This window comes from Bombina bombina, chromosome 2 (genome assembly GCF_027579735.1).
Source record: "Bombina bombina isolate aBomBom1 chromosome 2, aBomBom1.pri, whole genome shotgun sequence".
Classification (NCBI taxonomy): Eukaryota; Metazoa; Chordata; class Amphibia; order Anura; family Bombinatoridae; genus Bombina; species Bombina bombina.
This window is the reverse complement of record NC_069500.1, coordinates 673516545-673544436: the sequence shown is the minus strand read 5'-3', so window position 1 is coordinate 673544436 and position 27892 is coordinate 673516545. Positions and strand designations below refer to the sequence as shown.

At 39.4% G+C, this 27892-nt stretch overlaps 1 protein-coding gene across 2 annotated transcripts in view; it reads left to right on the top strand.

Moving 5' to 3' along the window:
* Positions 1-27892, top strand: part of BNC2 (basonuclin 2) — a 994147-nt gene that overhangs the window by 252133 nt on the left and 714122 nt on the right. For both annotated transcript variants that reach the window (XM_053702635.1, XM_053702637.1), the window contains exon 2: positions 6169-6384. In XM_053702635.1, coding sequence (XP_053558610.1) covers positions 6169-6384 — 216 coding nt within the window. The remainder of the gene's footprint in view (positions 1-6168; positions 6385-27892) is intronic.

The following is a 27892-nucleotide window of genomic DNA, read 5'->3' as shown; positions in this document are numbered from 1 at the left end:
ATGCACATGGTGAGCCAATCACATTATGCTTCTATGTGCAGCAACCAATCAGCAGCTATTGAGCATATCTAGATATGCTTTTCATCAAAGAATATCAAGAGAATAAAACAAATGAGATAATATAAGTAAATTAGAAAGATGTTTAAAATTGCATTCTCTTTCTAAATCATAAAAGAAAAAAATGTGGGTGGCATGTCCCTTTAATACCAGGTTTTGAAAAACATTAAGAGAATGCAGTATGCTAGATAACTTGCTCGCTCTACAATTTAACCTTTACTTGTAAAATGTGGAAAATGAGCAGGATTCTAGCACTTTGCACTTTCCATTGAAAGTATAGTGTGACAAAATATATGAAGCACATACATAAAAATGCTTTGGTAAACAACTTACAAAACCAGATTGAGTGCTACAGATTGCACCAGGTCACGGAAGCAGAATAATGGCTTGTAATATGGCCCTAAATGTGAAATTCAATTTTTAGTTGAATGACTCTTTAATGAGAAGATCCTACTTATGAAAACTAATTTTAGTCATGTTGTTTGTAAATATTCTTAACAGGCATAATATTGTTTTATCTTGCCACAGAATATGTTCTGCTATTATAATTTATAGTTCCTCATATTTTATTGGGGGAAAAAATCATAATGTATAATGAATTTGCATGTTTAGTATTGCCAGTTGACATTTAGGAGGAATTAAAATGCAAAAGTCACATATTCTAATCCAGGAACATGGTTTTTAGAGTAGATAAAACTAATTTATGACCAGTATCTACTAAATAACATTATTTTGAAATACCCTGTGGCACTGAAACATTTGACAGTCAACGACATTAATTTTGCATGAATTGCCCACAGATAGTTTCTTATGGCAAACATCTATTAGCACTTACTGGCTAACATAAGGGAAATTGGGACAAACAGAGCCATTACAGAGGTTTGAAGTGCTGTAGAAGGCAGTGCTTGACCACAGAGGTCTGTAGGTGTGGAGCCCTAGTCATGTGATCAAAATACTTTATCTAGAATCATTCTGTTTGATGTAATATTTAGCAAAGACTTTGAGTATGTTGAGATTGTAGTTACACATTTAGGGATAGATTAGAAGTGGAACGCTAAATTATCGCACGCACGCAAATGGGAATATTTGCCCATTTGCAGGTGCGGAATAATTAATCCGCCATTACAAGTGGCTATAAGTGGTTATTGCTACTGCAAGCTCATGGTAGCAATTAGCGCTTATAAAATTAACCAGATCAGATCATAGCAGCAACTTTCTTTTTTATTAAAATCATTACTCTAGGCAGTTTTTGGGGCTAAAGTTGGTGGGAGTGAAGTGATAGAAAAAAAAGTTACTGAAAAGTGCCTTTACATTGTGGTCTATGGGAACTGTGTGTTCCCTGTAAATATATACGTACAGTATATACTTACAGTTGTACTCATAAGTTTACATACCCTGGCAGAATTTATGATTTCTTGGCCATTTTTCAGAGAATATGAATGATAACACAAAAACTTTTCTTTCACTCATGGTTAGTGTTTGGCTGAAGCCATTTATTATCAATCAACTGTGTTTACTCTTTTTAAATCATAATGACAACAGAAACTACCCAAATGACCCTGATCAAAAGTTTACATACCCTGGTGATTTTGGCCTAATAACATGCACACAAGTTGGCACAAAGGGGTTTGAATGGCTATAAAAGGTAACCATCCTCACCTGTGATCTGTTTTCTTGTAATTAGTGTGTGTGTATAAAAGGTCAATGAGTTTCTGGACTCCTGACAGACCTTTGCATCTTTCATCCAGTGCTGCACTGACGTTTCTGGATTCTGAGTCATTGGGGAAAGAAAAAGAATTGTAAAAGGATCTGTGGGAAAAAGGTAGTTGAACTGTATAAAACAAGAAAGGGATATTAAAAGATATCCAAGGAATTGAGAATGCAAATCAGCAGTGTTCAAACTCTAATCAAGAAGTGGAAAATGAGGGGTTCTGTTTGATAGCATACTGCATTCATCTTGCCATCAATTCTGACCAAATTTCCTGTGCCTTTGTAGCTCACCCATCCCCAAAACATCAGTGATCCACCTCCGTGTTTCACAGTAGGAATGGTGTACCTTTAATCATAGGCCTTGTTGACTCCTCTCCAAATGTAGCGTTTATGGTTGTGGCCAAAAAGCTCAATTTTGGTCTCATCACTCCAAATAACTTTGTGCCAGAAGGTTTGAGGCTTGTCTCTGTGCTGTTTGGTGTATTGTAAGCGGGATACTTTGTGGCATTTGTGTAGTAATGGCTTTCTTTTGGCGACTCGACCATGCAGCCCATCTTTCTTCAAGTGCCTCCTTATTGTGCATCTTGAAACAGCCACACCACGTTTTCAGAGAGTTCTGTATTTCACCTGAAGTTATTTGTGGGTTTGTCTTTGCATCCCGAACAATTTTCCTGGCAGTTGTGGCTGAAATTTTAGTTGGTCTACCTGACCGTGGTTTGGTTTCAACAGGACCCCTCATTTTCCACTTCTTTATTAGAGTTTGAACCCTGCTGATTTGCATTCTCAATTCCTTGGATATCTTTTCATATCTCTTTCCTTTTTTATATAGTTCAACTACCTTTTCCCGCAGATCCTTTGACATTGACAATTGTTTTGCTTTCCCCATGACTCAGAATCATCAGTGCAGCACTGGATGAAAGATGCAAGGGTCTGTCAGGAGTCCAGAAACTCATTGACCTTTTATACACACACACTAATTACAAGAAAACAAATCACAGGTGAGGATGGTTACCTTTAATAGCCTTTCAAACCCCTTTGTGTCAACTTGTGTGCATGTTATCAGGCCAAAATCACCAGGGTATGTAAACTTTTTGATCAGGGTCATTTGGGTAGTTTCTGTTGTCATTATGATTTAAAAAGAGTAAACACAGTTCACTGATAATAAATGGCTTCAGCCAAACACTAACCAAGAGTGAAAGAAAAGTTTTTGTGTTATCATTCATATTCTCTGAAAAATGGCCAAGAAATCATAAATTCTGCCAGGGTATGTAAACTTATAAGCACAACTGTATATACATATATATTTATTTATGTGTTAATATTTTTATATATACATATTAACACATAAACATATATGTATATAATCATATACATATATATATGTAAAGTTGCTGCCATCGCTGTGCTGCTACCCCCTTCGATGCGCTGAAGTTGTGATGCCGTCTTTGGAAGTGCACTCAAGTGAATGGGAGTGAGGTAGCTTTTGAATTGCTGTAAACTTCTAATACCAGCTCACATTAGCATGTGCTGATATTACACAGTGGAGCGCAAATATCGCTTTCATGAAAGCGATATTTTGCGCTCCACTTGTAATCTGGCCCTTAAGGGGCAGTAGAGAAAGTTGAAGTGCAAGAGAAAATGCAGTAGATGTAATATAAACTGAATAAAACCCAGTAATATGTTAAACACAGTGATATACTCCTATTTATAAATGTGAACACCTTTCTTTCAGTGTGTATCATAACTTGACGTGTGTCATTACAACTTGATGTTTGATAAATGAAACTGTTCCATAAAAATGATTACACTTATTCTAATGTAGCTGAGTTCCTCTATAGCACATAGATGCACTGAGGCTGGCTGGCAGAAGGATGAGCCTTACGTAGCAGGTACTGGGTACTTGCCATATTGCCTCTGTAGCACTTGTGTGGGAGGAGATGAATCTTGTGGTGTAGAAGAAATGATGCATTATGATTCTGAGCAACCAGACTTTGACAACAATTGTTAAAAGAGTTAATTAAAACCAACAAGTTGTACAATAATCCTTAACTAAAGTGCATTTCCATTGTTCAGGCTTACAAATGTGTTCTGCATAATTTAGCCAGAACAATGATAGAAATTAATGGTTAGGCCTAAATCCAATTTCTAAACTCAAGTTAAACTAACACAATCATGCTACTGTTTGTCTGGCAATAATTGTCCAAAAGCAATATATTTCCAGTTAAAGGCACAGTACCACTCTTTTAAAGAGCTTTCCTTTATTTAGTAAAAGCACAGAACTCTGTTATAATGAATGTGTTTAAAAAGAGTAAATATTAATATGCTATATCTTTAATTGCATATATAAATAAAATGCAATAGTAGTACAGTATTTTAGTTGATATGCTTCACGTTTGCTTATTTTAATTTTATGTATACCTTTTTCTTTTAAGTCATATATTTTAGACTAGATAATGAGTGGAGTGTTAACTGTGCTTGAAGTAAGCTTTATGCGATTGTCGGGTTGCGCTCGTATTATGAGTTGAAAGTAAACTGTGTTTGCTCTTCGCTAACCCAATCGCAAACAGCTGAAGTTAGAATATCGCATGCGCGTTCACGAATTCCCCCATAGAAGTCAATGGAGAAAAAAAAGGGGAAAAAAGATCTAACAACTAACTCCCAAACCCGATTGCAAATTCTCATGGTTGCTAGCCCGACATGAAAATATGAATAATTCACATTCCAATGTTCTTCACATACAAGAATATGTTCTTTGTATTCATAAATATAAATATATATATATATACACACAACAACATTTAAAATTAGGGGGAGGTAAAGGTGAGTTTAAAATCCTCCACTACACACACAATATAGAGAAAATAACTCATTGTGTAGTTCATTAACAAATCTAGACAGGCCAGAAGGCTTGTTTTTCCCACAGAAAATCTCTGATTTACATTGTTTCCAATGCCGCAAAGGATTATGGGTAAGATATGCAAATTAGGTTCACAATGACACACCTTTTTACTTCAAGTCTGCTTTTCAGCAAATTCACTTTAGGTCAAAGCATCACTGTTCACACAGCGTATAAGCTTAGCTAGGGTTAGTGCAGTGATTCATAACCATCCCAGGACAGACTGTTTCGTACCTTTTGCCTCCCCCTTCACCAGAACTGCTTGTGCAATGTTAAATGCCGACAGTGTATGATAGACTTTAATAATTCCGCCCCCAGAAGTGTATTCAACGCTGCATGGACTAAACAAGCAATAGTGCAATAATAAAAAATATTCTAATGCAGTAGATCTTTTCTGTTCTTTTATGTATCTTTAAGTTATATTGAGAGCGTATAGGTGAATATACTAATTTGTGTGGCAAAGCTTTGGCATATTATTTATTTATTTATTTTTGTAAAAAGTGCTGTTTGTGAATCACATTTATAGGTGGAAAAGTTATATCTGTTTTTTAGAGCTGAAGTATTCACAACACCACTATAGTCTCTATTTGGTATATTGCTCAATTTTTGGCTAAATTCACAAAGAAAAGAGTACATATTACCATATTTTACCCTATTACTTTACCATGCAGCAAAACAAATTAATTGATATTATTAATAACTTGTCAACCTGCCCTTAGAACAGCATGTCCTTTTCACTTATCAGTAGAATAAAATCAGTATCATTTTGTCCACTGTAACCAAAGATTCTTGTTTTTAGCTGAAAGAATTTGCACATTATTTTTTGTCCTAATCCCCAAATAGGGAAACACAAACAATCTGTGTGATCTTAAATGCATGTTAATATTTCACAAATAAAGCAAAGCAGAACATTTCACCTAAAGGCCTGTCAGAGCAGTAATTGCTTACAAAGTGTCAGATATCTACACAAACTTCAGCAATAAAATGACTGCATACTTCATAATTATGTATTTATTAGTGACTTATAAAGACTATTAGACCATCATTTATAAAGCAGGAATTTGTCATGGGCAATTATCTACTAATCAGTTACATCATTTGTAGTAAGATGCACTGAAAAATTAAAGCAGCAAACCGTGAGTGCAGGAGCATGTAGCCTTCTGTAGTATGCTCGGGGCTTTACATGCACAAGCAACATTAGCAGTCAGACGTTCATTTTGGAAGAAAGGCTGCTAGATTTTCTTTTAGAGCTAGAACACTGTACATGTTCTTAGTCCCATTTTTGTTGCAAGTGTAAATATAAAAAGTATATTTATTCAGGACAGAAAATGATAATACATTTTAACATAACATCTTTCAAATGCAGGGAAAATTACTTTAACATCATTTTAAGCTAATGATTTTAGATCTAAGAATAGCTGGTTTGTTTAAAATATATATATTTGTATTCCTTGTGAACTATTTAATGCATATTGTCATTGCCATTATTTTTTTTTTTTTTATAGGATCGGAATGGGGAATGTTCCCCAAAGATGAACCATGATATTATCAGCCCTGGGGATGCCCCCATTTCTCAAGATGCATACAATTTAGCCGCTGCCGCCGCTGCTGCAGCATCCTTTGGATTAAAATGGCCCTCCAACAAAATAGCTGATGATCTCGCTAATTCTTATTGGCCAGGAGTTTGGTTGCCAGAAAAGAGAGGAAGCACTTGTGAAACTGTAAGTATCTCAATGACCTGGAAATTATTGCTTGTTAAAATAGTGCAATTATTTTCCTTTTCAAATATGTCAGCTGCTATAGTATCCCTAAAGGGGACTAAATGTAAAGTGCATTTTCTATTATTTTACATACCGCAAACTACCCCACCGGCCACTCCCTGATCCAAAACTCTTGGCTCCTCTGCTTCAGCAGTTTCTGTCATTTAATAGCTTCAAAAAAGAACGCACTGTCCTTTCTAGCAATGGGGTGACCGCTATGGTCTGTGAGTGTCTGAGGGTGGTTAGGGGATGGGTTAGGTAAAATAGGGACCAAGAGGGTCTAAAATACATATTTATTACACATTTTGGAAACTTTTTTTCTAAGAGAAATATTCTGTACCCAGTGCAGTGGTTAAAAGTGTGATAAGAAATATGAGTCTCTTCAACCTTGCTCCATGTAAAAAACAAAAAAGTTACGTTTTATTGTTGGTCTTTAATATACATTATATCAGTTTGGCTGCAATTAAATAATATTAATTGTATGACTTCTCATTCTTGTGTGCAAACTATGTTCCCTTTTTTATATCTGACTTAATCTCTAATTTGGTATGGTGATAATTGCATTCTAGCATACTGTATATATGTCTTCCCTCTATGATTCTTGTACATATGGCTTCCTATTCATTCCTACATACTATGTATGGTATCCCCCTAACATTCTTCCCTGTAGTATTGCCTGTGTGCTCTTCTACTGGGAATTGCTATATATGGGACCTTCATTACATATTACAACTGATTTCATTTGGATTGCTACCAGTGTATAGAAGAACACTTAGACGTTATATGATACCTTTTTTTACTTTCTATAATTTAGTGAAAAGTGAATAATGTTTGTATCTTGATTTTTTTTTAAATTGTTGTTAAAGTGATTGTAAATTCAATATTTTTTTAGTTTTTTAGTTTTAAGATTAATTTTATAAAATTAATCTTAAAAACAAGGGCACTTTAATTCATTAAAATTTGTAGACGTTTAATTTTTTAAATATTTACAATTTAGTGATGGTAAACATTGCGCCGTTCCTCCACCTGCATCTCATACTCCATTTAGCTGATCAATGACGAATCTAGCTTCATCCAATCATTGTGTGCCCCACAAGCTGGACGCCAAATGGGGCACACAGCGATTGGATGAAGTCGGATTCGTTATCGATCAGCTAAAGTATGAGATGCGGGAGGATGAACAGTGCAATGTTTACCACCACTAAATGGTATATTTTAAAAATGAAGCTTCTTAAAAAATTCTAATGAATTAAAGTGCCCCTGTTTTTAAGATTAATTTTGTGTACTCTGCAGTAAATGATTAGAGTTTGCAATCTTTTTTTTATTATAAATTCATATTATATATCAGCAGTTTAAGCTTAGCTGCTGATATACAGCATGAATTCATGAGAAAAATAAATTATTATTACACACACACATTTACACACCATTTCCATTCCTGATTTATGTCTATGCGGTTCCCCCTTATTCTTGTTGACATGTAACCTCCTTTTTATTCTAGTATGTGTATGAATTCCCTTTCATGTACGGGTGCATGTATAGATAGGCGTGAGCAATTTTTGTTACAGGACTTTTGAAGCAAATAATGAATGCCACTTTTAAATAATCAACTAATTACTGAATCAGCATATCACAAAACTAAATTGATTTGCTTGTTCATGAACAAACTAATCAACTAATTTTCATTGTTAATTAGTTGATTTGATAAAAGTGGTGTTCAATACTCATTTGCAAACAGAAATCGTGAAATAACAAAAAAAAAATTCTGACTTTCCCCAATTCTTGTGAATATCACATTTGTCCGCCTTTAATGCATAATCTTTGCTGTTCCTATAAATACATTAAAGGAATAGTTTAGTCAAAATTAAACTTTCATGATTCAGATAGAGCAGGCAATTTTAAGCAACATTCTAATTTACTCCTATAAATTTTCTTCATTCTCTTAATATATTTATTTGAAAAAGCAAGAATGTAAGCATAGGAGCCGGCCCACTTTGGTTCAGAACCTGGGTAGCACTTTCTGATTGGTGTCTAAATGTAGCCATCAAGCAAGTGCTACCCAGGTGCTGTACCAACAATGGGCTGGCTCATACGCTTACATTCAAATAAAGATACCACGAGAACAAAGAAAAATTGATAATAGGAGTAAATTAGAAAGCTGCTTAAAATTGCATTCTCTATCTGAATCATGAAAGTATAATTTTGATCAGACTATTTCTTTAATTCATAACACATTCAAGGGACAGTATTTGAATTAATCGTTTACAACAGAGGTGGCCAATTGGCGACCCCTATGATAAAGCATAAGTAAGAATGTGTGGTGTAGCTTTTGTTGACCCAGGAAAAAGTGGAACTAAAAATGTGTGCTTTGGTAAATGGCCAAAACAAGGTAGCCAGAACGCAAAAGGAGCCATCTGGAGGGGAGAATAGCAGCTCAAGGGTACCCTATACCCTTACTTAAATCTGATGCTGTGCCACTGAAATATAGTTATTTGTGCATTTAATAGCCAGAAATTGGAATGAAGCATTAGGAAGTTGTCTGCCCCTGGAGACAAGGTGGTCTAATCTTGTTGTCCCTAGAAAAAAAATCAGACCCACTTTTATGATTATGCATTTCTTGATGCTAAAGTTGCTGTTTTTGTAATAGCGGTCAATGATTCAGCATCCTTTGCTATTAGAGGATAGTGTTGCCTTAATAAAGATGGCTGCTGAAATCTCTGTCACCCTGATCTATTGCTAAGCTGTTCACTGTTGTAAAAAGTGGGGTTATATTGCACCACACTATATAATCTAAGGGTTAAAAACTTCTGAATATAATTGTGCATCAGTAAGGTAGGTTCTATAAAAGTTTGCTGTAGATCTGCACTTTCCAAATGAACCATAACAAATAGTTTTAATGTCTGTAGTATAATTACATTGATAATTTTATATGAGGTGCCAATATACACAAATATTTTGAGGTGCACTTTTAAAAAAAAAAAAAAAATCCCATCTATTATTTTTTTTTACAAGTTAACCAGTTAATATTGTCTTCCAGAGAAAAGTATTTTGGTATCTATAAAACTAATGTAGCTGATATTGTAACACACTAGCAAATTTAAAAAGCCTGAGATATAACAAATCTAATTTGCATATCTTACCCAGAATCCTCTGCTGCATTGGTAACACTGTATATAGAGTACTTCTGGGGAAATGCAAATGGTGATACTTACATAGATGTGCTAATTGCCTATGCAATAATTCTATTGCTCTTAATTTTGAAATAAGTTTATACCTTTAGGAAATACTGGAGTAATGTTTCCTAGGCTACCACAATATTTTTTTCTGATATGATCACAAATGTTTAGGAAACTTTATATTTATTCAGAACAAACATTTATGGGCCAAAACAGGCAGAGTGTACCCCACTCCTGCTTATGATTTCAGAAAATAGGGATAATCTGATTGATAAATATGAATCATGTGTTTGCATGTCTGTCACTCAGACTTGTGCGTGGGGCATACACATTAATCAGCAGCTTCTATTGGAATGTTGTATAAAAAGTTCTCTATTACACTATTGTGTCTCTTTAACAATGTATTGTTTCCTGCAATGAAGGAACTTTCTGATGTTGTGAAGACTGAGAAGCTTTGTGATGATGATTTTACATTGGGGAAAGTATGTTACCTATTACATGCTCCATTAAGCAGATAATGATCAAGTGCAAAATTAAGTGCCCGAAATATTAATGGGGCATGAAAATGACTAATACTAAATGTTTCAAATTGATGCAGTTTAGAGGAAGTATAGTGTATTTTATATTGTATAAAATTAGGTTAATAAAACACAATTGAATACCTATGGAGACATTAGTAGAGCTGCATCTAGTTAGAGCATATGTGAGTCTGCTCAATTCAGTCTTGTTACTTTGTATGTGTGGTTTTTTTTTTGTTCTCATCCTGTTTTATTTATGAGTAGGGTTGCCACACACTTTTTCACACATAGACCCCCAAAATCTGTTACAGATTTACAACCACCAAAAAACACCCATGCTAAATAGTTTCTAAATTTTGTCCTGAGTTTAGAAATACCCAATGTTTACATGTTCTTTGCTTTTTTTGCAAGTTATAGGGCCATAAATACAAGTAGCACTTTGCTATTTCCAAACAATTTTTTTTTTTCAAAATTAGCGCTAGTTACATTGGAACACTAATATCTTTCAGGAATCCCTGAATATCCATTGACATGTATATATTTTTTTTAGTAGACATCCAAAAGTATTGATCTAGGCCAATTTTGGTATATTTCATGCCACCATTTCACCGCCAAATGTGATCAAATACAAAAAATCGTTCACTTTTCTCCAACATTGGTGTGTCCGGTCCACGGCGTCATCCTTACTTGTGGGAAATATCTCTTCCCCAACAGGAAATGGCAAAGAGTCCCAGCAAAAGCTGGCCATATAGTCCCTCCTAGGCTCCGCCCACCCCAGTCATTCTCTTTGCCGTTGCACAGGCAACATCTCCACGGAGATGGTTAAGAGTATGTGGTGTTTAGTTGTAGTTTTTTATTCTACTATCAAGAGTTTGTTATTTTAAAATAGTGCTGGTATGTACTATTTACTCTGAAACAGAAAAGGATGAAGATTTCTGTTTGTGAGAGGAAGATGATTTTAGCAGACAGTAACTAAAATCGATTGCTGTTTACACATAGGACTGTTGAGATGAAGTAACTTCAGTTGGGGGAAACAGTTAGCAGACTTTTCTGCTTAAGGTATGACTAGCCATATTTCTAACAAGACTGTGTAATGCTGGAAGGCTGTCATTTCCCCTCATGGGGACCGGTAAACCATTTTTCTTAGTTTCAAACAGAATAACAGGCTTAATATGGGCTATAAAACTGGTAGACACTTTTATGGGCTAAATCGATTGCTTTATTTGGACATTTTATTCATGTTTATGCTGATAATTCACACTTATAAACTTGGGGAACGTTTTTTAACGGCAGGCACTGTGTTAGACACCTTTTCCAGTCAGAGAGGGCCTTCCCAGTTGTAGGCTGAGCCTCATTTTCGCGCCATTACTGCGCAGTTGTTTTTGAGAGCAAGACATGCAGATGCATGTGTGAGGACCAGAAAGTTGTTGGAAAAGTGTCTGGAAGGTGTCATTTGGTATCGTATTCCCCTCTGGGCTTGGTAAAGTCACAGCAAAGGCTGTAGCTGGGACTGTATAGGGGTTAAATTGATAAACGGCTCCGGTTCCGTTATTTTAAGGGTTAAAGCTCTGAAAATTGGCATGCAGTACAGTACTATTAAGGCTTTAAGACAGTGTGGTGAAATTTTGGTAAATTTTGAACAATTCCTTCATACTTTTTCACATATTCAGTAATAAAGTGTGCTCTGTTTAAAATTTAAAGAGACAGTAACGGTTTTGTTTTAAAACGTTTTTTGTGCTTTATTGACAAGTTTAAGTCTGTTTAACATGTCTGTGCCTTCGGATAAGCTATGTTCTATATGTGTGAAAGCCAATGTGTCTCCCCACTCAAAATTGTGTGATAATTGTGCCATAGCGTCCAAACAAAGTAAGGACAGTACTGCCACAGATAATGAAATTGCCCAAGATGATTCCTCAGATGAGGGGAGTAGACATGATACTACATCATCCCCTGCTGTGTCTACACCAGTTTTGCCCACGCAGGAGGCCCCTAGTACATCTAGCGCGCCAATGCTTATTGCCATGCAACAATTGACGGCTGTAATGGATAACTCCATAGCAAATATTTTATCCAAAATGCCTGCATATCAGAGAAAGCGCGATTGCTCTGTTTTAAACACTGTAGAGCAGGAGGGCGCTGATGATAATTGTTCTGTCATACCCTCACACCAATCTGAAGTGGCCATGAGGGAGGTTCTGTCAGATGGGGAAATTTCAGATTCAGGAAGAATTTCTCAACAAGCTGAACCTGATGTTGTGACATTTAAATTTAAATTAGAACATCTCCGCGCACTGCTTAAGGAGGTGTTATCTACTCTGGATGATTGTGACAACTTGGTCATCCCAGAGAAACTATGCAAGATGGACAAGTTTCTAGAGGTTCCGGTGCACCCAACGCTTTTCCTATACCCAAGCGGGTGGCGGACATAGTGAATAAGGAGTGGGAGAAGCCCGGCATACCTTTTGTTCCCTCACCTATATTTAAGAAATTATTTCCTATGGTCGACCCCAGAAAGGACTTATGGCAGACAATCCCTAAGGTCGAGGGGGCAGTTTCTACTCTGAACAAGCGCACTACTATCCCTATTGAGGATAGTTGTGCTTTCAAAGATCCTATGGATAAAAAATTGGAAGGTTTGCTTAAGAAGATTTTTGTACAGCAGGGTTACCTTCTACAACCCATTTCGTGCATTGTTCCTGTCACTACAGCAGCATGCTTCTGGTTCGAGGAACTAGAAAAGTCGCTCAGTAGAGAGACTCCGTATGAGGAGGTTATGGACAGAGTTCACGCACTTAAGTTGGCTAACTCTTTTATTTTAGATGCCGCTTTGCAATTAGCTAGATTAGCGGCGAAAAATTCAGGGTTTGCAATTGTGGCGCGCAGAGCGCTTTGGCTAAAGTCTTGGTCAGCGGATGTATCATCCAAGACAAAATTGCTTAACATCCCTTTCAAAGTCAAAACTCTCTTTGGGCCAGAATTGAAAGAGATTATCTCAGACATTACTGGGGGAAAGGGCCACGCCCTTCCACAAGATAGGCCTTTCAAGGCCAAGAATAAGTCTAATTTTCGTTCCTTTCGCAATTTCAGGAACGGACCGACCTCTAATTCCGCATCCTCTAAGCAGGAGGGTAATGCCTCACAGCCCAAACCAGCCTGGAAACCTATGCAAGGCTGGAACAAGGGTAAGCAGGCCAAGAAGCCTGCTGCTGCTAACAAAACAGCATGAAGGAGTAGCCCCCGATCCAGGACCGGATCTAGTAGGGGGCAGACTCTCTCTCTTTGCTCAGGCTTGGGCAAGAGATGTTCAGGATCCCTGGGCACTAGAAATAGTTTCTCAGGGTTATCTTCTGGAATTCAAGGAACTACCCCCAAGGGGAAGGTTCCACATGTCTCACTTATCCTTAAACCAAATAAAGAGACAGGCGTTCTTACATTGTGTAGAAGACCTGTTAAAGATGGGAGTGATACACCCTTTTCCAATGACGGAACAAGGAATGGGATTTTACTCAAATCTGTTTGTAGTTCCCAAAAAAGAGGGAACCTTCAGACCAATTCTGGATTTAAAGATCCTAAACAAATTTCTCAGGGTACCATCGTTCAAAATGGAAACCATTCGAACGATTCTACCCACTATCCAGGAAGGTCAATTTATGACTACCGTGGATCTAAAGGATGCGTACCTACATATTCCTATCCACAAAGAACATCATCAGTTCTTAAGGTTCGCCTTTCTGGACAAACATTACCAGTTTGTGGCCCTCCCATTCGGGTTGGCCACTGCTCCAAGGATTTTCACAAAGGTACTCGGGTCCCTTCTAGCGGTTCTAAGACCAAGGGGCATTGCAGTAGTACCGTACTTGGACGACATTCTAATACAAGCGTCGTCCCTTTCAAATGCAAAGGCTCATACAGACATCGTTCTGGCCTTTCTCAGATCTCACGGATGGAAGGTGAACATAGAAAAGAGTTCTCTTTCTCCGTCAACGAGAGTTCCCTTCTTGGGAACAATAATAGATTCCTTAGAAATGAGGATTTTTCTGACAGATGTCAGAAAGTCAAAACTTCTAAGCGCTTGTCAAGTTCTTCACTCTGTTCCACGTCCTTCCATAGCTCAGTGCATGGAAGTGGTAGGGTTGATGGTTGCAGCAATGGACATAGTTCCTTTTGCACGAATTCATCTAAGACCATTACAACTGTGCATGCTCAAACAGTGGAATGGGGACTATACAGACTTGTCTCCAGTGATTCAAGTAGATCAGAAGACCAGAGAGTCACTCCGTTGGTGGCTGACCCTGGACCATCTATCCCAGGGAATGAGCTTCCGCAGACCAGAGTGGGTCATTGTCACGACCGACGCCAGTCTAGTGGGCTGGGGCGCGGTCTGGGAATCCCTGAAAGCTCAGGGACTATGGTCTCGGGAAGAGTCTCTTCTCCCGATAAACATTCTGGAATTAAGAGCGATATTCAATGCTCTCAGGGCTTGGCCTCAGCTTGCAAAGGCCAGATTCATAAGATTCCAATCAGACAACATAACGACTGTTGCGTATATCAATCATCAGGGGGGAACAAGGAGTTCCCTGGCGATGAAAGAAGTGACCAAAATAATACAATGGGCGGAGGATCACTCCTGCCATCTATCTGCGATCCACATCCCAGGTGTGGAAAACTGGGAAGCGGATTATCTGAGTCGTCAGACTTTCCATCCGGGGGAGTGGGAACTCCACCCGGAGATCTTTGCCCAGTTGACTCAATTATGGGGCATTCCAGACATGGATCTGATGGCGTCTCGTCAGAACTTCAAGGTTCCTTGTTACGGGTCCAGATCCAGGGATCCCAAGGCGACTCTAGTGGATGCACTAGTAGCACCTTGGACTTTCAACCTAGCTTATGTGTTCCCACCGTTTCCTCTCATTCCCAGGCTGGTAGCCAGGATCAAACAGGAGAGGGCCTCGGTGATCTTGATAGCTCCTGCGTGGCCACGCAGGACTTGGTATGCAGACCTGGTGAATATGTCATCGGTTCCACCATGGAAGCTACCTTTGAGACAGGACCTTCTTGTTCAGGGTCCATTCGAACATCCAAATCTGGTTTCCCTCCAGCTGACGGCTTGGAGATTGAACGCTTGATTCTATCAAAGCGTGGGTTTTCAGATTCTGTGATAGATACTCTGGTTCAGGCCAGAAAACCGGTAACTAGAAAGATTTACCATAAAATATGGAAAAGATATATCTGTTGGTGTGAATCCAAGGGATTCCCATGGAATAAGATAAAAATTCCTAAGATTCTTTCCTTTCTGCAGGAAGGTTTGGATAAAGGATTATCTGTGAGTTCTCTAAAGGGACAGATTTCTGCTTTATCTGTCTTACTACACAAACGACTGGCAGCTGTGCCAGATGTTCAAGCATTTGTTCAGGCTCTGGTCAGGATCAAGCCTGTTTACAGACCTTTGACTCCTCCCTGGAGTCTAAATCTAGTTCTTTCAGTTCTTCAAGGGGTTCCGTTTGAACCTCTACATTCCATAGATATTAAGTTATTATCTTGGAAAGTTTTGTTTTTGGTTGCTATTTCTTCTGCTAGAAGAGTTTCAGAGTTATCTGCTCTGCAGTGTACTCCGCCCTATCTGGTGTTCCATTCAGATAAGGTTGTTTTGCGTACTAAGCCTGGTTTTCTTCCAAAGGTTGTTTCCAACAAGAATATTAACCAGGAGATAGTTGTACCTTCTTTGTGTCCGAAACCAGTTTCAAAGAAGGAACGTTTGCTACACAACTTAGATGTAGTCCGTTATCTAAAGTTCTACTTAGCAGCTACAAAAGATTTCAGACAAACATCTTCTCTGTTTGTCGTTTATTCTGGTAAAAGGAGAGGTCAAAAAGCGACTTCTACCTCTCTTTCCTTTTGGCTTAAAAGCATCATCCGATTGGCTTACGAGACTGCCGGACGGCAGCCTCCTGAAAGAATCACAGCTCACTCCACTAGGGCTGTGGCTTCCACATGGGCCTTCAAGAACGAGGCTTCTGTTGATCAGATATGTAAGGCAGCGACTTGGTCTTCACTGCACACTTTTGCCAAATTTTACAAATTTGATACTTTTGCTTCTTCGGAGGCTATTTTTGGGAGAAAGGTTTTGCAAGCCGTCGTGCCTTCCGTTTAGGTAACCTGATTTGCTCCCTCCCTTCATCCGTGTCCTAAAGCTTTGGTATTGGTTCCCACAAGTAAGGATGACGCCGTGGACCGGACACACCAATGTTGGAGAAAACAGAATTTATGCTTACCTGATAAATTACTTTCTCCAACGGTGTGTCCGGTCCACGGCCCGCCCTGGTTTTTTAATCAGGTCTGATTAATTATTTTTTCTAACTACAGTCACCACGGTACCATATGGTTTCTCCTATAATTTTCCTCCTGTCCGTCGGTCGAATGACTGGGGTGGGCGGAGCCTAGGAGGGACTATATGGCCAGCTTTTGCTGGGACTCTTTGCCATTTCCTGTTGGGGAAGAGATATTTCCCACAAGTAAGGATGACGCCGTGGACCGGACACACCGTTGGAGAAAGTAATTTATCAGGTAAGCATAAATTCTGTTTTTCACCAATTTTTTCACAAACTTTCGGTTTCTCACTGAAATTATTTACAAACAGCTTGTGCAATTATGGCATAAATTGTTGTAAATTCTTCTCTGGGATCCCCTTTGTTCAGAAATAGCAGACATATATGGCTTTGGCGTTGCTTTTTGGTAATTAGAAGGCCGCTAAATGCCACTGTGCACCACACGTGTATTATGCCCAGCAGTGAAGGGGTTAATTAGGGAGTATGTAGGGAGCTTTTTGGGGTCATTTTAGCTTTAGTGTAGTGTAGTAGACAGCCCCAAGTATTGATCTAGGCCCATTTTGGTATATTTCATGCCACCATTTCACCGCCAAATGCGATCAATTTAAAAAAAACGTTAAATTTTTCACAATTTTTGCTTTCTCACTGAAATCATTTACAAACAGCTTGTGCAATTATGGCACAAATGGTTGTAAATGCTTCTCTGGGATCCCCTTTGTTCAGAAATAGCAGACATATATGGCTTTGGCATTGCTTTTTGGTAATTAGAAGGCCGCTAAATGCCGCTGCCCACCACACGTGTATTATGGCCAGCAGTGCAGGGGTTAATTAGGGAGCTTGTATGGTTAATTTTAGCTTTAGTGTAGTGTAGTAGACAACCCCAAGTATTGATCTAGGCCCATTTTGGTATATTTCATGCCACCATTTCACCGCCAAATGTGATCAAATTTTAAATTTTTCACAATTTTAGGTTTCTCACTGAAATCATTTACAAACAGCTTGTGCAATTATGACACAAATGGTTGTAAATGCTTCTCTGGGATCCCCTTTGCTCAGAAATAGCAGACATATATGACTTTGGCGTTGTTTCTGGTAATTAGAAAGCCGCTAAATGCTGCTGCGCCTCACACGTGTATTATGGCTAGCAGTGAAGGGGTTAATTAAGGAGTTTGTAGGGAGCTTGCAGGGTTAATTTTAGCTTGAGTGTAGAGATCAGCCTCCCACCTGACACATTCCACCCCCTGATCCCTCCCAAACAGCTCCCTTCCGTCCCCCACCCCATAATTGTCCCCGCCATCTTAAGTACTGGCAGAAAGTCTGCCAGTACTAAAATAAAAGGGGTTTTTTTTGCTACGGTTTAGGATCCCCCCCTTAGCCCCCAACCTCCCTGATCCCCCCTAAAACCGCTCTCTAATCCCCCCTCTGCCTTATTGGGGGCCATCTTGGGTACTGGCAGCTGTCTGCTAGTACCCAGTTTGCAATAAAAATGTTTTTTTTTTTTTTTTTTGCTGGTTTTTCTGTAGTGTAGCTTCCCCCCCCACAGACCAAACCCCCACCACCTAACTGATGTGTTTTTTTTTATTATTTGTTTATTTCTCTAAACTTTTTTTTAATTTTTCTACACTTTTTTTCTGTAGTGTAGAGGATCTCACCCGCTCTCTCCCCGTGCATGCGCCCGCCCCGCGCCCCCCGTGCATGTGCGCGCGTCCGTGCGCGCCCCCGGCCATCCCCGCCCATGATCCCGCCCCCCTCCAGATCAGCAGGGCTATCGATGGCCGCCACCCGCCTCACATACCGGCTTTCACCCACCAACGAAAAGAGCCACCGCTCTCCGGTGCAGAGAGGGCCACAGAGTGGCTCTCTCTGCACCGGATGGCTAAAAAATGTCATTGCAGGATGCCTCGATATCGAGGCATCCTGCAATAACCGGAAAGCAGCTGGAAGTGATGAGGATCGCTTCCTGCTGCTTTCCAGACCGAGGACGTGCAGGGTACGTCCTTGGTCGTTAACTGACTTTTTTTTTGAGGACGTACCCTGCACGTCCTTGGTCGTTAAGAGGTTAAAGGGACACTGAAGCCAAATTTTTTCTTTCATGATTCAGATAGAGCATGCAATTTTAAGCAACTTTCTCATTTACTCCTATTATCAAATTGTCTTCATTCTCTTGCTATCTTTATTTGAAAAAGAAGGCATCTAAGTTTTTTTATTGGTTCAGTACTCTGGGCAGTACTTTTTTATTGGTGGATGAATTTATCACCCAATCAGCAAGAACAACCCAGGTTGTTCACTAAAAATGGGCCAGCATCTAAACGTACATTCTTACATTTCAAATAGAGATACCAAGAGAATGAAGAAAATTTGATAATAGGAGTAAATTAGAAAGTCGCTTAAAATTTCATGTTCTATCTGAATCACAAAAGAAAAAAAAATTGGGTTCAGTGTCCCTTTAAAATACAGAACACATAAGATACACATGCTGCAGGGTGTGCAGGGAGGAATATGAATAGTGCTGTCCAGAAACACAATACATGTTCCTCCCTGAACACCCTGCAGCATAAGTGTCCAGGAAAACATGGCTGAGGTGGCAACCCTACTTATGAGAGTAAAAATATTACAAGTTTTAATGTCCCAGACAGGCACAGAACAATTTAAAGTGTATCCACTTATTCCTTTCAGGAATCTAGATCTAGTTACAGTCAAGATGAGCACTCTGTGTTTTGCAGACTAACGCCTAGATTTAGAGTTCTGCGTTAGCCATCAAAACCAGCGTTAAGGGCTCCTAACGCTGGTTTGGCCGCCCGCTGGTATTTAGAGTCAGGAAAGGGTCTAATGCTCACTTTCCAGCCGCAACTTTTCCATACCGCAGATCCCCCTACGCCAATTGCGTAGCCTATCTTTTCAATGGGATCTTTCTAACGCTGGTATTTAGAGTCTTGGCTGAAGTGAGCATTAGAAATCTAACGACAAAACTCCAGCCGCAGAGAAAAGCTAGGAGTTAAGAGCTTTCTGGGCTAACGCCGGTTCATAAAGCTCTTAACTACTGTGCTCTAAAGTACACTAACACCCATAAACTACCTATGTACCCCTAAACCGAGGCCCCCCCACATCGTCGCCACTCTAATACATTTTTTTAACCCCTAATCTGCCGACCGCACACTGCTGCAACCTACATTATCCCTATGTACCCCTAATCTGCTGCCCCTAACACCGCCAACCCCTGCATAATATTTATTAACCACTAATCTGCCCCCCCCCCCCAACGTCGCCGCTACCTTACCTACAATTATTAACCCCTAATCTGCTGACCGGACCTCACCGCTACTCTAACAAATGTATTAACCCCTAAAGCTAAGTCTAACCCTAACACTAACACCCCCCTAAGCATGACTAAGAGGTATTAGCCTCGAAACTTTGCTATATTTGTCCTAATAAAGATATCTTTTAAGCATTGGAGAGCCGTGGACACTTTCTTGGTTCTACATTTTATGTGGTGAAGTGGCAGTTCACCTGTCTGCACGAGCACTCCCATCCTTTTGTGCTGTTCCACAACAGACTGTTTAGCACCACCTAAATTAAATATAATTTTAATCTAACGAAATAAAATAAATCTTATTAAATAAATTATTCCTATTTAAAGCTAAATACTTACCTGTAAAATAAACCCTAATATAGCTACAATATAAATTATAATTATATTGTAGCTATTTTAGGATTTATATTTATTTTACAGGCAACTTTGTATTTGTTTTAACCAGGTACAATAGCTATTAAATAGTTAATAACTATTTAATAGCTACCTAGTTAAAATAAATACAAAATTACCTGTAAAATAAATCCTAACCTAAGTTACAATTAAACCTAACACTACACTATCAATAAATTAATTACATACAAATACCTACAAATAAATACAATTAAATAAACTAACTAAAGTACAAAAAATAAAAAAAGAACTAAATTACAAAAATAAAAAAATAATTTACAAACATTATAAAAATATTACAACAATTTTAAGCTAATTACACCTACTCTAAGCCCCCTAATAAAATAACAAAGCCCCCAAAATAAAAAAATGCCCTACCCTATTCTAAAATAAAAATTGAAAAGCTGTTTTACCTAACCAGGCCTTAAAAGGGCCTTTTTGCGGGGCATGCCCCAAATAATTCTGCTCTTTTGCCTGTAAAAAAAACATACAATACCTCCCCCCAACATTACAACCGACCACCCACATACCCCTAATCTAACCCAAACCCCCCTTAAATAAACCTAACACTAAGCCCCTGAAGATCTTCCTACCTTGTCTTCACCACGCCGGGTATGATCCGTCCAGAAGAGGGTCCGAACTCTTCCTCCTATCCGGGGCTGAAGAGGTCTATCATCCGGCTGAAGTCTTTATCGAAGCGGGGGCTGAAGAGGTCCATCATCCGGCTGAAGTCTTCATCCAAGCGGGGGCTGAAGAGGTCCATCATCCGGCTGAAGTCTTCTATCAAGCAGCATCTTCAATCTTCTTTCTTCCGGCTCCATCTTCATCCCGCCGACGCGGAACATCCATCCTGGCCGACGACTTCCCGATGAATGACGGTTCCTTTAAGGGACGTCATCCAAGATGGCATCCCTTGAATTCCGATTGGCTGATAGGATTCTATCAGCCAATCGGAATTAAGGTAGGAAAATTCTGATTGGCTGATGGAATCAGCCAATCAGATTAAAGTTCAATCCGATTGGCTGATCCAATCAGCCAATCAGACTGAGTTTGCAATCTATTGGCTGATCGGAACAGCCAATAGAATGCGAGCTCAATCTGATTGGCTGATTGGATCATTATTTTTTGTAACTTAGTTCTTTTTTATTTTTTGTACTTTAGTATTTATTTATATTTATTTGTAGGTATTAGTATTTAATTTATTTATTGATAGTGTAGTGTTAGGTTTAATTGTAGATAATTGTAGGTAGTTTATTAATTAATTTATTGATAGTGTAGTGTTAGGTTTAATTGTAACTTAGGTTAGGATTTATTTTACAGGTACTTTTGTAATTATTTTAACTAGGTAGCTATTAAATAGTTATTAACTATTTAATAACTATTGTACATGGTTAAAATAAATACAAAGTTGCCTGTAAAATAAATATTAATCCTAAAATAGCTACAATATAATTATTATTTATATTGTAGCTATATTAGGGTTTATTTTACAGGTAAGTATTTAGCTTTAAATAGGATTAATTTATTTAATAAGATTTATTTTATTTTGTTAGATAAAAATTATATTTAACTTAGGGGGGTGTTAGTGTTAGGGCTAGACTTAGCTTTAGGGGTTAATACATTTATTAGAGTAGCGGTGAGGTCCGGTCGGCAGATTAGGGGTTAATAATTGTAGGTAGGTAGCGGCGACTTGGGGGGGGCAGATTAGGGAGTAATAAATATAATATAGGGGTCGGCGGGGGTTAGGGCAGCAGATTAGGGGTTCATAGGGATAACGTAGGTTGCGGCGGTGTACGGAGCGGCAGATTAGGGGTTAATAGCATAATGCAGGGGTCAGCGATAGCGGGGGCGGCAGATTAGGGGTTAATAAGTGTAAGGTTAGGAGTGTTTAGACTCGGGGTTCATGTTAGGGTGTTAGGTGCAGACTTAGGAAGTGTTTCCCCATAGGAAACAATGGGGCTGCGTTAGGAGCTGAACGCTGCTTTTTTGCAGGTGTTAGGTTTTTTTTCAGCTCAAACGGCCCCATTGTTTCCTATGGGGGAATCGTGCACGAGCACGTTTTTGAAGCTGGCTGCGTCCGTAAGCACCGCTGGTATTGAGAGTTGCAGTGGCTGTAAATATGCCTGTACGCTACCTTTTTGGAGCCTAACGCAGCCCTTCTGTGAACTCTAAATACCAGCGGTATTTAAAAGGTGCGGGGGGAAAAAAGCACGCGTAGCTAACGCACCCCTTTGGCCGCAGAACTCTAAATCTAGCCGTAAGAAAAGTTGTTTTTGGATTGGAAAGTGGGGAGCCCAATATAATGCAATGAAGGGCTGCTTTCTGCATCCAGTTTTTAAAAGGATATATTAATAAAAAAATAAGAGTGAATTTCAATTTTAAATAGAAGAATGATTGCAATATATATTTATTAACAAACATTCTGCTAGTAATAAGTATTGCGGTTTTAGCAGCATTTGCATATATGCTATTCGTGCACCACCACTTAAACGCCACACCTGCTCAGGTAGTCAGAGTAAGCTAATAGTAAGTATACTGAGTCATCAGGACATTATATACACCATCGCTAAGTCTCTAAACAGGAAAAATATTTCAGGGTGCCTGCAAAACATGCTGCATATGTGCATATGCTGCTGAAACTGAGAGAGCTTTTACAACATGCATTGCTGAAATACAATTATATTTACAATAATGCTTCTACTCCAAGATGAAATCCCCTCATGCACAATTCACTTTTCATAATTACACTGTGTGCAGAATTATTAGGCAAATGAGTATTTTGACCACATCATCCTCTTTCTGCATGTTGTCTTACTCCAAGCTGTATAGGCTCGAAAGCCTACTACCAATTAAGCATATTAGGTGATGTGCATCTCTGTAATGAGAAGGGGTGTGGTCTAATGACATCAACACCCTATATCAGGTGTGCATAATTATTAGGCAACTTCCTTTCCTTTGGCAAAATGGGTCAAAAGAAGGACTTGACAGGCTCAGAAAAGTAAAAAAATAGTGAGATATCTTGCAGAGGGAAGCAGCACTCTTAAAATTGCAAAGCTTCTGAAGCGTGATCATCGAACAATCAAGCGTTTCATTCAAAATAGTCAACAGGGTCGCAAGAAGCGTGTGGAAAATCCAAGGCGCAAAATAACTGCCCATGAACTGAGAAAAGTCAAGCGTGCAGCTGCCAAAATGCCACTTGCCACCAGTTTGGCCATATTTCAGAACTGCAACATCACTGGAGTGCCCAAAAGCACAAGGTGTGCAATACTCAGAGACATGGCCAAGGTAAGAAAGGCTGAAAGACGACCACCACTGAACAAGACACACAAGCTGAAACGTCAAGACTGGGCCAAGAAATATCTCAAGACTGATTTTTCTAAGGTTTTATGGACTGGTGAAATGAGAGTGAGTCTTGATGGGCCAGATGGATGGGCCCGTGGCTGGATTGGTAAAGGGCAGAGAGCTCCAGTCCGACTCAGACGCCAGCAAGGTGGAGGTGGAGTACTGGTTTGGGCTGGTATCATCAAAGATGAGCTTGTGGGGCCTTTTCGGGTTGAGGATGGAGTCAAGCTCAACTCCCAGTCCTACTGCCAGTTTCTGGAAGACACCTTCTTCAAGCAGTGGTACAGGAAGAAGTCTGCATCCTTCAAGAAAAACATGATTTTCATGCAGGACAATGCTCCATCACACGCATCCAAGTACTCCACAGCGTGGCTGGCAAGAAAGGGTATAAAAGAAGAAAATCTAATGACATGGCCTCCTTGTTCACCTGATCTGAACCCCATTGAGAACCTGTGGTCCATCATCAATTGTGAGATTTACAAGGAGGGAAAACAGTACACCTCTCTGAACAGTGTCTGGGAGGCTGTGGTTGCTGCTGCACGCAATGTTGATGGTGAACAGATCAAAACACTGACAGAATCCATGGATGGCAGGCTTTTGAGTGTCCTTGTAAAGAAAGGTGGCTATATTGGTCACTGATTTGTTTTTGTTTTGTTTTTGAATGTCAGAAATGTATATTTGCGAATGTTGAGATGTTATATTGGTTTCACTGGTAAAAATAAATAATTGAAATGGGTATATATTTGTTTTTTGTTAAGTTGCCTAATAATTATGCACAGTAATAGTCACCTGCACACACAGATATCCCCCTAAAATAGCTATAACTAAAAACAAACTAAAAACTACTTCCAAAACTATTCAGCTTTGATATTAATGAGTTTTTTGGGTTCATTGAGAACATGGTTGTTGTTCAATAATAAAATTAATCCTCAAAAATGCAACTTGCCTAATAATTCTGCACTCCCTGTATGTTCCTTTTAAAGGACAGTAAACTACTTATATTTACAATATTTTCCTGCAGACCTATAATAAAGTCATTTTGTACTGCAATCATTTTGGTAGCCTCATGAGCGTCTATGAATCTAGGACAATGAATCTGATTCATTAAAAAAAAATAATAATAATAATAATTATACAGATACATAAAACAGAATAAACAATTCATATTGAATATATAAGGGCCCAGCTCCAAATCTAAGCATAGATTTAAACAGATGACTCAGTAACTGATTTGCATATACCAACCTTTTCATATATAAAACTGGATGTAGCAAGAATTTCATGGCACAGATACCATCACTGTAAATATCTACTTTATTTTAAAATCAGTCTATTTAGTTTAAGGTTCCTGCTATCAAAAATGTTTGAGAATAATTCAGAATGTTCTTCACATAATCATAAATTTTACTGAAGAAAATAAAAAATGAAAAAAATATGATTTGGCAGGAAAGTTAAACCTGGCTTTTAAACAGATTACTCATTCCAAATGGGAACTAGAAAAAAGAAAATTAAATGTTAAGAGTTTTATTTTTGTTTAATATCACAGAATGCCAGTGTATACTGGCACGTAATTATTTTGTTCTTGTAATTTGTTGAACATCAATTACTATTTGTTTTCATTTTTGATTAGTATCTCCTTCCATAAGGCAGGGAGAGTCCACAACTTCATTCCTTACTGTTGGGAATACAACACCTGGCCACCAGGAGGAGGCAAAGACACCCCAGCCAAAGGCTTAAATATCCCTCCCACTTCCCCTATCCCCCAGTCATTCTTTGTCTTTCATCACTATAGGAGGTGGCAGAGAAGTGGCAGAAGATTTGGATAGTCCTGTAATGTGTATGTTCCCTTCAAGAAGGACTGGAGTTTTAAGTAATCATGTCAACCTCTCAGTGATAGTATTGATGAAAGTTAGAGTCTGGAGATGCAGGGAAAGTTTGTCTGCGAACCCATCCAGACTGTCGCTAACAGCTCCTGAGCAATCAGTGTTGACGAGTTTCACTGCTTGCTGCTACACACTCAAGTCCATGTCAGAAGCTCTGCTGCAAGACTGTCACACTTGAGAGGCTGTGCCTGTTCCACAGCTTGGATCCTGCAGGGTAAGACCATTTTTTACATATACATTGTAAAACGCTATACAGGGTCACAGTGTGGCTCCTTTATATATCGATAGGATCAAGGGTTAATATCTCCTTCAGGGAGATTATTTGAACAGTTTGGGGATTTATACTGCTTAATGTGAGATTGTTTTTTTAGGCTCATAGGCTGTGTATTTTTGGCTTGGAACAAACAGGTTTCACTTTCGTTTTTGAAGTGTTGTGCAGCTCATAATAGCTTGGTACCCTTTTTCATAGCAGGGGAAGTCCTGTTTTAAGAACCACGTGACCGGTTGCTGTCTCTTTCATTTCCTAAGATCCTGCTGCAGACATGACTCCTGAGGAGAGCGTTTTCACTGTTAGCTGTCTGGGTCTAGGAGGTGGTGAGTGCCTCAGCCATTGGAAGTATTAAGGTGCTGCTTTTTAAATAAAAGCGTTTCTTTTTGATTGTCCTTCTGTGGGTATATACAAAGCTAAGTTTGCCCGCCTGCTCAATTTTGTTCCATTTTGCCTAAACACTGTTCTAAAGTCTAAGAAGGGAGACAAGCCTGTAATACTCATAGCGCTATTAGCCCTTCTGAGCCGTTCTCCGAAATCTGGGTCCCGAGAAATTACTACCCTCTCTAAATTACCAGCTCCACATGCAGTTCCCCACGGCTCAACTAATCCTCCATCTGGAGGGGGTTTTCCAGCAGAATTTATTGTGCAATTACAATCGGCGGTGTCTGAGTGCCTTTGCTCGCTCTAACAAACACAAGAGAAAGGTTTACAAACCTTTTGTAAACAAAAGGTTTACAAACAGTAAAAATGAAACAAAAACAATAAATATGTAAAATTCTAATATTTAATATATGAGCGTTAAACTATAGCGCTAGTGACAAGCTTTTCAGCGCCCTCTCAAATTCACCTTTTTCTTGCCCTCTAGGCCTCCTCGAGACCCTCATTTGCTAAGTGTATGGAGGTAATTGGACTCATGGTGTCCTGCATGGACATCATTCCTTTTCCCAGATTCCAACGCAGACCCTTACAACTATGCATGCTGAGACAATGGAACGGTGACCATTCAGATCTGTCTCAACAGATTGTGCTGGACAGCCTGTCAAGAGACTAACTCTCCTGGTGGCTCTGTCTAGATCATCTGTCCCAAGGCATGTGCTTTTGAAACCGTCCTGGGAGATTGTGACTACGGATGCAAGCCTTTTCGGGCTGGGGAGCCGTTTGGGGTGCCAAGAAGGCACAAGGTCTGTGGACTCAGGAGGAGTCCTCCCTTCCGATCAATATTTTGGAACTCCGGGCAATCTTTAATGCCTTGAAGGCTTGGCCCCTTCTGGGTTCGTCCCAGTTTATCAGATTCCAATTAGACAATATAACCTCTGTTGCCTATATCAACCATCAAGGGGGAATGAGAAGTTCCTTGGAGATGAGAGAAGTATCTCAGATACTAGAGTGGGCGGAGACTCACAAATGTACGCTGTCAGCGATCCACATTCAAGGTGTGGACAACTGGGAAGCAGACCTTCTCAGCAGGCAATCCTTTCACCCAGGGGAATGGTCTCTTCACCCTGAGGTGTTTGCAGAGATATGCAGCGAGTGGAGGTTCCCGGAGATAGATCTCATGGCATCCCGCCTCAACACCAAGCTACCCAGGTACGGGTTGAGGTTAAGGGATCCTCAGGCGGAATTGATAGATGCCCTATCAGTACAATGGAGGTTAAGTCTCATATATCGTTTTCCTTCATTACCACTTTTCCCTCCGTGTGGTGGCTCGCATCAAGCAGAAGAGAGCATCTGTGATTCTTATTGCTTCACCGTGGCTGCAAAGGACGTGGTTTGCAGATCTGGTGGGGATGTCCTCATCTCCTCAGTGGAGGTTACCTTGTCGCAGAGATCTGCTGATACAGGGTCCCTTCGTTCATCAAAATCTAGATTCTCTAAGGCTGACTGCGTGGAGATTGAACGCTTAGTCTTAGCCAAAAGAGGGTTCTCTGAGAGTGTTATCGACACTCTGGTTCAAGCTCGTAAGCCAGTTACTCATCATATCTACCATAAAGTGGGGAGGACTTACTTGTCCTGGTGGGAGGAGCGTGGCTTTTCCTGGGATAAGGGTAAGGTTGCCAGAATTTTAGCTTTCCTCCAGGATGGACTGGAAAAGGGCCTATCTGCTAGTTCTTTGAAGGGACAGATATCAGCCCTGTCGGTGTAACTGCACAAAAGATTGTCTGAGCTTCCGAATGTGTAGTCCTTTGTTAAGGCTTTGGCTAGGATCAGACCCGTGTTTCGATCTGGGGCTCTGCCTTGGAGCCTCAATCT